The sequence below is a fragment of the Diabrotica virgifera genome, chromosome 1 (assembly GCF_917563875.1).
Source record: "Diabrotica virgifera virgifera chromosome 1, PGI_DIABVI_V3a".
Classification (NCBI taxonomy): Eukaryota; Metazoa; Arthropoda; class Insecta; order Coleoptera; family Chrysomelidae; genus Diabrotica; species Diabrotica virgifera.
In genome coordinates, this window is record NC_065443.1 from 58,131,972 (window position 1) to 58,146,310 (window position 14,339).

The window sequence follows — 14,339 nt, forward strand, 5'->3', positions numbered from 1 at the left end:
CCTTAAGATTAGAAAAATAGAATCTTACTTGGGTAGCTCGGCATGCAAGATCAAATGCTAACCCGACTGTACTATATAATTTTGACTCTTTATTGCATGTAACTTTTCCTGTATTGTAAAACTATACAAATTCTTTTAACCATTATACACATAAGTCCTGTGTTTTGGCTATGTGTGGGCAAATTTTCAGCCAAATAGGAGAACATGTATTTTGAGAATGGAGGAAAATGGAAAAACAGTATTTTATCGTTTTCTACGCTAAAGTTTGATCAACAACTTGTTTTAAAACAAAAAACTTGTTATAATGCCTAATAATCACATTTTGGATAACCCTTATATTTATTAAAACACAATTTTTTCAATTATTGATAATTTACGATAAAAAATGCAAATTTGTTTTAATAGATTCCAAATCACTGTAAAATTGCTTAAAATGATATTTTGAGAAAAGAAAAGAAGACGAAAAAGACCTTCAATGTCTTATTTTTACCCCCCCCTCCCCCTCCAATGTTTTTCATTGGAAGTATGGTAAAAATAGCAGCAGCAGGGGGTCCACCGAAACCAGTATATTTTTTAAAGGGGTCTACGAGAAAAAATAGTTTGGGAACCTCTGATTTAGAGTATGCATATGCTCCTAAAATAGTAGATACCTATAAGTACAATCACAATAAAGATGCACTAGTAATAAACAAACCAAGACACTTGAATGTTACGAGGAGCACTCTCGAATCATGATTATTTACAATGTATATACATTGTAAATCCCAAATCATTATTTACAAAGCTTATACATTATAAATCATGATTCCGGACTGCTTCTCGTAACATTCAACGTTTCTTGATTTGTTTATTTCCTAGTGCATGTTTATTGTTATTTTCGTATAGATATTATTTTCTCGATTATATAGTCATTGCTTGATTTCTACTTGAAGAGTTCACACATTTTTATGTTGGGTTTTTTTTTCAATGCAATACCTAGTAATACACAAGGAACTCTAACGCAATTCTGAAAAAGAATGTGTGACAAAATAAATATCGATCAAATATCACTTCATCATAATAGTTACGGTATTTCTACAACTCGAGGAATAAACAGGAAGTCTGGACCTTCGAAAAATTGAAGAGAAATACATGTTAGGGACCAAACCAAAAATCCAAGACCGAGAGCTATGCAGAACATAATTGTTAATGACCACAACTTCCTTGTAGTAAAAGATTTTAATTTAAATATCTGTGGGCGATAATCACAGATGACAACCACATAGAAAAAGGTCAGGAAAGATAGCTGCGGAGAATAGAGTATTATAATCCCTATCACATTATAAAGGCCTAAGCCGCTAAAAAGAAAATCTAAATTAAGACTGTACCTGTACATGTCAATTATTCGCCCAGTTGTTACATATGAAGGGGTAAGAACCAAAAGGATCTAAGTGCCGTTATGTTCGTTTGGAGATATTCAATGTTAAAGTTAATTGCTTATTGTAAACTCTATAAAGATATTTCATATGGGGCTTTTAAGAAAAAAAAAACGCGTAATATATTTAAGTGTTTAATACTTGTTTGTTTGTTTAAAAAAAAGTCACTTAGACCTCTTTGGTTCTATTTTTTCTTTAGATTTTTTTAGAAAACGATGATTTTCCAATAAGAAAACTTTATTGTAATAGTAAACATTCTAAAAAATATTAATTATCATAGTCAGTGTAAATGTCAAGATGATTATTTTCTTCTTAGATATTTTCCTCCATTTTAGTTTCCGTCGTCGTCGTTGGCTTACATTCTGTTGCATTTTTTTTTCTTTTTGGGTTGATGGGCCATATTTTGGTAAAAAGTATGATGAACTGGAGGAATAAAAGGCAACGGCTGAATAAGATTTTCCCACTTAGCATATGGAATTTCCAAAACGGCTCTATACAGGTGTTGGTTTAAATTTTCCAGAGATAAATTTGATCTACCTACGTTAAGTAATGAGCACTTTTCAGATTGGAAAGCAAGGCAATTATTTGGATGCCTCGTTGTATGGAACACAAGGAATAAAAAGTTTTCATGTCTGTACTCAAACCACACGATTTATCGCCGTTTTATTGGTCGCTTTTCCATATCTTTTTTTGGATCACACATGAGCCTATAAAAGTAATCAAAGTCGAGAAAATCATTTTGTTCCATGGAATATACTTAAAACTTTTCGGAAGTTCTGGAAAACTATACTAAACTTGCAAAAACAACGTGGATAAGAATCAACAAAAACTGACAATAATCAGCGGCATAATGGTCTAAGCGCGCTTGGATCACTTTGCCACTAGTGAAAAGAGAACATCTGTAAACCTAATTTTTCCCTTACCAAGAGACGGCGCAGAACGTTTAAAAATCAATTGGATCATTTTGTCAGCAAGTAATGTTTAGTTTTAACTTTCGATATATGCGCTTAACTCATTTTTTTTTAAATGTCACTCAGATCCTTTTGGTTTTTACCGCTTCATATGGAAGTGAAACATGGACTCTACGTAAGCGGGAAATAAATAAGCTGCTGGTATTTGAACGTAAGGTTCTCAGAATGATATTTGGCCCGCAAAGAGATGAATTGACAGAAGAGTGGAGAAGGCGCCGCAATTCTGAATCGGTAACTGAATGGTACTGAAAACATCGTCAGACATATAAAAGCTAATCGGATAAGATGGACAGGTTATGTGGTAAGATCAGAGGAAGAAATAGTATTAAAGGCAGTGTTTCCTGAGAGATCAGACGGTAGAAATCCGGCCGTCCAAGAAAAAGATGGAAGGATGATGTTGAAGCCGATTTACCTAGAATTTGCGTAAAACAATAGAAAATGGAAGCGCAATATTGTAGAAGATGGTGGGATATAGTGAATGCGAAAAAAACTCACCCCGAGTGGTAAAGCCAGTCAAGAAGACAGTCATCGCTTATTTGTCCATTGATGAACATAGCCTTCCTACAGATATTTCCATCTTTTTCTGTTCTGCGCCTCTGCTGTCTAATTGGTACCAATTCTTATTCTTCTTATTCTTATCGTCCGTCCATGGTGTCGGGGGTCTTCTACGGCTTCGCTTGTCTGCCATTGGTCTTCAATCAAGCAATTTTCTGTCCACATGTCGTCTGTCATCGTTGCAACCTGTCTCGTCCATATCCAGTTTCGTCTTGTAATACGTTCGATAATGGCTTCCACTTCGGTTCGTCTACGAACTTCCTCGTCTCAAGCTTATTCCAAGCATTGATCTCTTCATTTTATGTGGTGTCCTACTCAATTTTTCCGCTGATGTTTTTTGAGAGTTCAGGATTCTGCTCCGTATGTGAAGACTGGTAGAATGCACTACTTGAAAGCATCGCTTTTTAAACGGGCTCCACACTCTCGGCGAAGTTATTTAGCCAAAGTTGACCGAAGTCCGAAGTACCCCCTCTACACACTCGTTCGAAGTGAGATACCGACAAACAGCGGTGCGATACCGACAAAGATCCCTTTGACCAGACCGACAGAGAATGGAAGTAGAACGAAGTGAGGCAAATTTACACAAGGTGGCCGTCTACACTCTCGTACTTGTTTAACCTCGATCGACTTCGGCGAGAGTGAAGTGCGGGATTTACATTGGCTTAGACATTTGTATGTAAGGACGAGGTGGAAGACGACTTGCGAGTGTTAAGGCGCATTTAAATCAAAGCGAACACGAACGAACGAACGAAGGAACGAATTCGTAGGTGTTCGCTTGGTCATTCGTTCGCTACAAAGTAGGGCCATTTACATTGAAGCGAACGTTCGCATTCGTTGATGATCGGGAGTGCATATTGCACAAACACGAACGAACGAACGAAGGAACGAATTCGTAGGTGTTCGCTTGGTCATTCGTTCGCTACAAAGTAGGGCCATTTACATTGAAGCGAACGTTCGCATTCGTTGATGATCGGGAGTGTATATTGCCCGCAGATGTTTTTAAAATGGGGCAGTGCCAGTCACACATTGTGTTTAAGTTTATTTTCGTTTTCTTGCTGGGTAAATTTTAATACAATAATAGCTTACAAAAATAGCAGGTAGCAGGAATTATACGCTGTTTGAGGGAGCTTAGAAAATAACATAATAAAGAATCAGCTTTCTTAAAATTCTTCCTCGAAATAGTTACTTGCTCTTGATATTATGACTATATTATGTTCAAATAATAAATTGTAAAATTGGTGTATCAAAATAAATTTGCGTTTAATTAATTTTAGCAATTAATTTGATTTGGTTACCTCATTAGTGTTTCTGGGTTGAAATTTATCCAATAAAAACATTAGGCTTTTAAAAGCAAACCACTTCGAACCCTCTTTTTGTCTTTCTCGTCTAAATGATGCCAGAAGCTAATTCATTTTTTTAGTTCAGAGACATCACAACCCATTCCTATAGAAATGTTAAAACAAGCATCAGTTTTTCTGTTTATTATTTTATATAGCTTCGATTTTGGGTTTCATAGGCATATTCCATATTGCAAAATTATGTTTTCACAACTACACAATAAACAACCCTCTCAAACGAATGTTTGTAAATAAATTAAATCAGTACTTCTAAACGAATTCGTTCGCTATCGTCTATCCACTGTCCACATTGAACAACGATTTCCTTTGATGATTCGCTCACTTACCGACATCGGTTGGAACATGTGCGAATGCGAACGAATCTGTTAGGTCGTGCTCGATTCGCTGTACAAATACAATAAAGTTAATGAACCAATTCGTTCGTTCGTTCGTGTTCGCTTTGATTTAAATGCGCCTTTAGGAGTGCGAAATTGGAAAACCAAGGCGAAGGATATGCAGGAATGGAAGCTGATTCCGGAACAGGCCAAGACCCACCATGGGTTGTAGAGACATGATGATGAGACATTTGTTTGAAAAACGTCTTACATTTTTCGGAATGCAGCCTAACTTACTCTTATAAGTAGCTCATAATATAGTCTCTAACTTATAAGTACACTCGCGGTAATCTTATTTATTACATTGGTCTGTAACTTCTTCAATATGTTTCTGTCTACGTCTTTCTTTGTGTCTAAATACTCAATGTCTTATTATACGCCAGTCAATGGGAGCAAAAATAGGATATTAACTCCGAATTAAATCCTACTGCATGGATTTTAATTAAAGTTTGGGAATAGCCTCTACTTATCTCCTAATTCAAGTCTACCCTACGCCGATGTGTGCTTTTATCTTGGGGGCGGTTCCCACCCCTTTTCGGGGGTAGAAAATTTCTTGGTTGAAATAACCACGTAAGTGGCTAGAGAACTTAATTATAAGCAAAAACTGGTCTATAAATTCTTTTTGAAAACTGAACATTTTTTCAGTTATTCTTGGTTGAAAATTGGCCATTTTCATTGAAACATAACACCTTTTCGAACGGTTTTTTGCAAATATCTTAAAAACTACGCGTCTAACTAAAAAACTATATAAAACAGTTTGTAGCTTATAAAAAAACAAAGAGACTAGTTCCTTTACAAATCTTGTAGTTATAATATAAAAAAAGATATGCTATGAATAGGTGACAATAGTTTGTTTTTGTGCATGCTCAAATCGTTGTATTCAACTTGAAATAACAGAAAAACGGTCGATTTTAGATGTATACTGTTACCAACACCTTTTGTAGTGCTTAAAAAGATCTTTAAAATGAGAAATATTAAAGGAGGGTATATTGCATTCAAACTAAGCGAGACATGCTGCAAAAAAATTGATGATTAATGTATTTTAAGAAAAAATGAGAAGTATATTTAACCTCTCATCCACCAGAATTTTAATGCATCATTTTACTTCTACAATACCTTTTATTATAGTATTATGGACGGGTTCAAAAAGTTGGACGGGTTTAAAATGAATGGTTTTTGAAAAAAAAATAAGATCAATTTATGGAGCGCATTTTTAGATTTCCTTAAAAATCTTCTTTTTCTACATGTTACTTGAAAATGATAAGAGAAACAATAACGAAACACAAAACAAAATTTTTATTCATGTGTGGTACTTTTTTTCGTATCTCTTATCATTTTCGAGTTACATGGAGAAAAAGGAAGATTCTTAAGAAAATTTAAAAATGCGCTCCATAATTTGATCTTATTTTTTTTAAACTATTCATTTTAAACCCGTTCAACTTTTTGAACATAGAAATAACACTATAATAAAAAGTATTGTAGAAGGAAAACGATGCATTTAAATTCTGATAGATGAGGGGTTAAATGTACTTCACATTTTTTTTTCATTAGTCATCAATTTTTTTGCAGCATATCTCGCTTACTTTGAATGTAATCGACATTTAATGTTGCTCATTTTAAAGGTCTTTTCAATTACTACAAAAGGTATTGGTAGCATTATACAACTAAAATCGGCCGTTTCTCTTTTATTTCAAGTTGAATACACCGAATTCAGCACGCACCAAAAAAAAAAAACAAACTCTTCTCGCCTACCATATCTCTTTTTGTGTTATAACTAGAAGATATATGAAGGAACGAATCTTTTTGTTTTTATAAGCTACAAAAATGTTTTATATAGTTTTTTTCGTTAGATGCATAGGTTTTAAGGTATTCGCAAAAAACCGCCCGAAAAGGTGTCATTTTTCATTGAAAACTGCCAATTTTCAACCACGAGTAACTCAAAAAGTAATGAGTTTTCAAAAAAAATATTGAACAGTTTTTGCTTATAATTAGGTTCTCTAGCCACGTCCGTGGTTATTTTAAGCAAAAAATGTTACACCCCCGAGAAGGGGTGGGAACCACCCCCAAGATAAAAGCGTACATCGACATAGGGTATACTTTGTTTCTTGAGCTATTCTCTACTTATTGAAAAATATCAAGTAAATAGATGTAGTAGGATGAACATTCAACTCATTGACTGCCCTATTATTAATTTCTTTTTATATGTACATACGTATTCTATAAATAAGCATCACTTATTTTATCATTTTAATGAGCGCTTCAGAAGGTGGTTCAGAATCGATAACGAATTGTCATTAGGAATCACGGTTAAATTAAAGTAAATATTTAAAGTTCTAAAACACCACAATGCATAAAATTTCATCTTGTCAAACAGTTTTTTCCCAGTGTAGATACTGTTTTTAGCTCATTGAGCCGTTTCATCCAAATATTTCCGCCGCTCTAAATAACAGCAACTCATTCACGCTCATTAGCGACGTCATTAGGAAAGCGTTAAAGTTAAGAACATCAGAAAGCTGGGAATCCCGAGAATGTGTTGTTAATGCGTTGAAACCGATATGTACTTACCCGAGTATTATAGTTGCCGAATTCCGCCTGCAACGCCAATCCATTAAGTTCAACAATTTGCTTAAACGAACAAGGCAATTGGTGTTCTATAATCGACCTCCTTAGTTGCAAATACAACAGATGCCGGGATTCGTTGCCGCGAAATCCTCGAAGGGTCGGCAGGAAGAACCGCACCTGGAAAGAAATTCAATGTAGAATGGTATAGTAGAAACGGAATTTGGTCAGAATTCGCAAAAAAGTGGCGGTAATAATGTTTGGTATAATTGTTTAACCTTTAACTACACGCGCTGGCGTATTTTGTACGCCAGATATAAGAATTCTACTGCAAATATATTTAAAAATTTAATTTTTGACCTTGTTTATCTCTCTAACCTATCACTGGAATGTGTTTTACAATTTGGTTCTACTTTCGTTATAATCGGCGTTCTGGGAAGATCGTAATTTACAGTTTATTATTTTTTGTTTCCGGTGGTGGACAATATACGCCAGGATTATATTAATATAAGTAGTAATATAAGTACATATTTCAATTATTGTTTTTAGTCATTATGGCACAAAATACATTTTTCTTTATAAACATTACTTTTTCTCCTGTAAAAAATCACATTTCAAAAATTTTTTTATTAGTAATTTTATTTATCATGGAATCCAGTTATTCCATGATTCCGGTTATAAATCCCAATTGGCTTACTGAGACGGAACTCCAAGTATTCACTGATGCCGAATAAGGTTTATAACAAACAACTAAGTGTATTTTTTCAAAAAAAAAACAAATCCGCTGTTTTTAAGTGTATTTTCTTGTGGCGTATAAAGTACGCCACGCGTGTAGTTATGTTATACTTGATGCGCGGGTAGTTAAAGGTTAAGCAATTCGAGTAGCCGCTTTAAAGATAAGCACTTACCGGTATTTTAACACCGCATTAATCATTGTAAATTAAAAAATAAAAATAATACGGGATAATACCCGAAGGTTGGCTGTATACCATTAAGTTAAACAAATTTAACATGAAGTAAAACTCCCTAGTGTAGTTGGTATATTTAATAAAAATTCTAAAAAATTTTAAAAATCCAAACGGATTACGTTCATAACGTTTTCGGACCTATCAGTCCATCATCAGTAAACCTAAAAGTAAGTAATCTCACTTAATAAAATTGAAAAGGGTGAAATTTTGAATGTTAAAAATTGAAAAGTGTGGTTAAGATTACTTACTCTCTGTCCTTGCTAAATAGCCACAATGCCAAATACTGGTTAAGATGTATGTTCACTACATAGTGAAATTTGTAAAATAATTTGGCTTACATTGGATGCCAACGGATTACTACTCTAGCAACATGATGCTCTACTCCATTAATTAAGATATTTTTTATATATGATTAGGTCTACATTGAACTACGTTTAGTCTGTCAATAATTTAGAACGAAGTAGAAATACTTCAAATGTCAGTGACATTGACATCCAGGAAAGGGCAATTTTGAAGGTATTAACCCTTTTCCTGGATGTCAATGTCTTTGAAGTATTTCTACTTCCTTCTAAATCATTGACAGACTAAACGTAGTTCAATGTAGACCTAATCATATATAAAAAATCTCTTAATTAATGGAGTAGAGCATCATGTTGCTAGTAGTAATCCGTTGGCATCCAATGTAAGCCAAATTATTTTACAAATTTCACTATGTAGTTAGAACATACATCTTAACCAGTATTTGGCATTGTGGCTATTTAGCAAGGACAGACAGTAAGTAATCTTAACCACACTTTTCAATTTTTAACATTCAAAATTTCACCCTTTTCAATTTTATTAAGTGAGATTACTTACTTTTAGGTTCACTGATGATGGACTGATAGGTCCGAAAACGTTATGAACGTAATCCGTTTGGATTTTTAAAAATTTTTAGAATTTTTATTAAATATACCAACTACACTAGGGAGTTTTACTTCATGTTAATTTCATTGTAAATTAGTAATTTTAGAATTTACAGTAAACACTTGCATATGAATACAGTTAAAATTAGACGATACATATTAAACAAGAGAAATTATAACCTTTTTTTTTTACTTTTAAGGACAAAAAAGCAAGTTCGTTAGCGGAACCGATTTCAAAAATATTCTGTACATCATATTTGAAACATTATTTGGTTAAAACATCTCATGTTTTCAGCGGCGGCTCGTGGCCTAAAAAAGTGGTGAAGATGAGGAAAGTCTGCCGGACCCAAAAGAAATTTCGGTATACTTATACCTATGACGCGCCCAAATCTCATTAAAAATTCTTTAAAAAATGTTTAGAGTTTAGGGCCCTAACAACTTGAAAACTTTTTTATGGCACTTATATTAGAGACGAGGCTGAAGAGATACTTAAACAAAAAAGCAGTATGTATTAGATAGACTTAATTAATTTTTATAAATCAAGTCGAGTCTTTGATCGTTTATGGAAGCAAATCTATCAATGATATCTTCGTAGAAAGGATAAACTAAAAGTTTTTAGCCTTTTTAAGCACGAAAAACTTCTCTTTCTACAGATACGGTATTCGATAGAATTGTCAGAATTAAACAAAACAAATTATAGGCTTCTGTAACAATGTCTTTAATTGGTTGTAATTTTATAACCACTTCTTGCAAATTACCATTTTTTAAATTTCCGTCAGCATAAAAAAGGCAGAGCTCTCTTTTAAGTCTTTGAGTTTTAGTAAATATTTGCCAAAAACTCAAAATAAATTTTGAAAAGCGTCGGAAGGAATGATCAAACTGTATGACCCAAACTTTTTTGTATCTGCTAAGCTTATTCATCACAATCACAATTCACAAAGAATTTTAATTCATCGCAATCCTGAAAATGTACATCCATTCCCATTAAAATATATATATTAAATAAAAAAATTGGGTAGAATTTGCATTCGTGCTCATACCATCATCACACCTATAGATCTTTTCAAAGTATTAATAACGGTCATTGTGCTTTCTTTGTCAAAAACAGAATTAAAAAATTATTCACTTCTTTTATCACGTATTAATTGACGAGTCCTTTTTATCTAGTTTAAACCAAAATGAATATCTAAGGACGTTTTTTTTAAGAACGTCATATAAAATATCTGTTATAATATGAAACATGTCGATAAAAACTGCTAAAAATGTAAACTCAAAATCATTTAAATCTCATAAAAAGCCTTTAGCCAGCTGAACTGATTTGCGGTCTTCCATCTTCCGAAAAAAAAAACGAATACTGCCCATGCCCATCATAGCACGCATCCAACTAAAATTTTACTAGGTGAATACGGCGGACTTATTTTTAAATTCATCTGCACTTGCTAATTTGGGTACTGCCAGTGCCGATATGATGACGTCACGTTGCCATGACAACCGTTGACGCTTGTGCAGCCGAGAGCCGAAATTTCATCTACGCCTTCATCTAACTCTGCTCGAGTCATAGAAGTCAAACGACACAGGTCAGTATCTGACCGTCAAGGACCTACAGTTTTAATTTTTGGATTACATATTGAAATTCTTTTTTAATTTTTGGATTACATATTAAAATTCTTTTTTAATTTTTGGATTAATTAAAAAAAATAGGTTTATAATTAATTTCAGTATTTAGATATAATAATGCTACTTATATTTTTTTATTTTTTTTGTCTCAATTTGATTATATTTTTTGGTGAAGATCACCTTCACCTACTTCACCTGGCCGGCCGCCGCTGATGTTTGTTGGTAAAAAAATATAATTAATTTGTCTGGACTAACTTACGGTCCTGTTGATTTCTCAGAAGACTTGGTCTCCACACAATGTTGCCAAACTGAATATTGTTGATATTCAGTTTGGCAACGATGACATTCCAATAGTGGCTCGAGCAATCATATGGAACCTTTCTCACTTCAGCAAACGTTCCAATCGCCGTACAATGAGAAAGGTTCCATATGATTGCTCGAGCCACTATTGGAATGTCATCGTACGTTCTAGCCATCGCACGTTCAAAATTCTTAGTGTGTGAAAGAAGCGTAATCATCCAACCAATTTACGTCCACTGCTGGACATAGGTCTCCCCCAATTGTTTCCACACTTCACGGTTTTGTGCTGATTGTTGCCAGTTGTTACTAATCCGCTTGTTATCATCTGTCCATCGTGTAGGCGGCCTTCCTCTACTGCGTTTATCTTCTCTTGGTCTCCATTCTATCAACTTTCGTGTCCATCTTGAATCTTTCAGCCTGGCGACGTGTCCTGCCCAGTTCCATTTAAGCTTGGTGATACCTTCTATAACATCTGCGATACCGGTTCTTTGTCTGAGACCTTCATTTCTTATTTTATCCCGTAGGGTTACACCCAGCATGGATCTTTCCATACGCCTTTAAGCAACCCGCATGTTCGACGCTGTTGCCTTGGTAAGAGTCAGTGCCTCTGCTCCATATGTCATTACCGGCATCACACATTGATCAAACACTTGTCTTTTTAAACCGATCGGTATACTGCTCCTAAATATGTCTTTTAGAGCTCCGTAGGCTGCCCAAGCAAGAGTTAATCTTCTTTTTATTTCGCATGTTTGGTTATCTCTGCCAATTCTAATTTCATGACCCAAGTAAATGTACTTTTCCACTAGTTCTACTTCTTGTTCACGTATAATCAGCTGTCCACTAGGAATCAGATTAGTCATATATTTAGTTTTAGAAAAGTTCATTTTCAGGCCTATTTTCCAGCAGATAGCATCTAACTCATTTAGCATTTCCTTTACTTCTCCTAGGTCATCAGTTATAAGGATTATGCCATTTGCAAAACGAAGATGATTTAACTTTTCTCCATCTATTATGATCCTTTAATTGCCCCAGTTGAGCATCTTAAAGGCATATTCCAGAAGAGTTATGAATAATTTTCGCGAGAGTGTGTCGCCTTGTCTTACGCCGCGTTTTACGCTTATTTGTTTGGTTTTATCATGTAACTTAACACTCATTGTTGCCTCTTTATAAATATTATAGATGAGTGTACTGTACCGATAGTCAATACGGCATTCATTTAGAGCTTCTAAAATGCTATCCAGCTCCATCGTGTCAAAGGCTTTATGAAAATCCACGAATGCTAGGACAACGGGCTTATTATATTCTATTGACTTGTCAATTAGTAACCTTACTGCCTGCAAATGGTCGTTTGTTCCAAAGTTTGATCGAAATCCCACTTGTTCTTTTAGCTGGTAAAAATCTAGCTTCTTTTCTACTCTTGATGTCACTACTTTTGTAAAGAGTTTGTATAAGTGGTTTAGCAGGCTAATGGGTCTGTAATGTTCTATGTCTGTCTTATCTCCCTTCTTACGCAAAAGTATTGTTACTGCGTTTTTCCATTTTTCAGGTATCGAGTTTTGATGAAGGCATAAGTTGAAGAGATTTTTTATTTTACCTATAAGAATGTGGCCTCCGTTTTTAATGGTCTCTATTACGACTCCATCTTCACCTGGTGCTTTTCCACTTTTCTCAGTGCTTGATGGATTTCACTAGTGGTTATCTCTGGCAGTATTTCGGAGCCTTGGTTTATTATTTTCTTTGAAACTGCTTCCCTCAGATTATTTTGATTTAGCCTTTGGCTCCTATATAATTCCGAATAAAATTTTTCTACGATATTTAGTAAATCTTCTTTGTTTGATGTTATTTCGCTCTTTTTATTTTTTAATTTATGAATTTCGCATTTTCCATTGTTTAATTTCCTTCGTAAAACTTTCAAACTTTTGTTTCCTTCTAGGGTTTTCTGGATGCCTTGACTTTTAAACTTCCTTAGATCTTTTCTTATTTCCTTTGACATTTTCTTGTTGATGTCTGTTAACGCACTTTTTTCAGTGTTTTCGCTTCCTCTCATTTTACTTCGAGTTTTGATTAGTTCTCTAGTTTCTGGGATTATTTTTTCATCTCTCTTCTTTTTTGGGCAGTTTTTTGGTTGACTTTCTTCAATGGCTCTAATTATGTTTTCATTTAAGTTATTTATACTTTCATTTGAAGTTGTATTTCTTTCCAAAGCAGCGTTTATATGGTGTTGGTATTTATCAATATTTAATAGGGGCGTCCCAGCTTGCAAAGTTTTCGTTTTTATCAAACGATTTCGTTCTTTTTTGAGGTCTATTTTTATTGTGGGTCTTACCATTCGATGGTCACTTTCTGTAGTAAACTTATTTAGGACGCTCACGTCTGTGATAATCTGTTTTTTGTCACTGATAATGTAATCTATTTCATTTCTTGTTTTACCATCAGGACTTTCCCACGTCCACCTTCTATGTAGTTTTTTAACGAAAAAACTGTTCATTTGGAACAGGTTATTTTGTAGCAAGAAACCTAAGAGTGTTTCTCCCCGCTCATTTTTACCTAGAGTTCCAAAATGTCCTAGTGATGTCTCGGCTTCGTCTTCTTTAAGGCCCAATTTTGCATTAAAACCCCCACACAGGATTGTTAAGTGCGTGGGTGTGTCTATTAGAGCTACAGATATATCATCATAAAAGTCTTCAACTTCTTCGTCTGGATGTTGTGTTGTTGGAGCGTATACCTGGATAATGTTCAGTTTATACATGTTGTTGAGCTTTAGGGTTACATAGGCAATTCTTGTAGATACACTTTTTATATCAACTACGTTCTTCTTACGTTTTTTATGGATGAAGAAACCGACTCACAGTGTTCAAAATTGGTCAAAACGTGATCGAAACTAAATTTGTTTAAACTGTAAAAGTGATCCGGCTGAAAACTTAGAATATTTCAGGTATTATACCGTATAACGAGTATATTATAACAGGGGTCGTTTTTTTTTAGTTTTCATCCCTTCATTAGGGGATGAATTACTTAAAAAATATCGTTATACAGGGTGTGTCATTAAGAATGTCCAATTTGATTTGTAGATTCTAGACCTCAAAATATTAGGATTTAACCCAAATCACTTAAATAAAATGTGGCTCGTTACAGAGTTACAGGGTGTTTTATTTAAAAATTTAAAAAATATTTTTGCTCATTGGTTTAAAACTATTTGACGTATCCTTTTCATACTTGGCAAAAAGTGTGGGTACTGTACACCCTATAAAATTATGTTAAACAATCGTTTCTGTCTATTACCAGAGGCGTACGACAGGGGACAGTGAATGGTTGAGCCT

The 14,339-nt window shown here is 34.3% G+C and overlaps 1 protein-coding gene across 2 annotated transcripts in view; it reads right to left on the reverse strand.

Moving 5' to 3' along the window:
- The window catches only part of LOC114328744 (tyrosine-protein phosphatase non-receptor type 13-like), a 1,179,517-nt gene that overhangs the window by 50,438 nt on the left and 1,114,740 nt on the right, over positions 1-14,339 (reverse strand). For both annotated transcript variants that reach the window (XM_050656417.1, XM_050656421.1), the window contains one exon: positions 7,239-7,412. In XM_050656417.1, the coding sequence (XP_050512374.1) occupies positions 7,239-7,412 (174 nt within the window). The remainder of the gene's footprint in view (positions 1-7,238; positions 7,413-14,339) is intronic.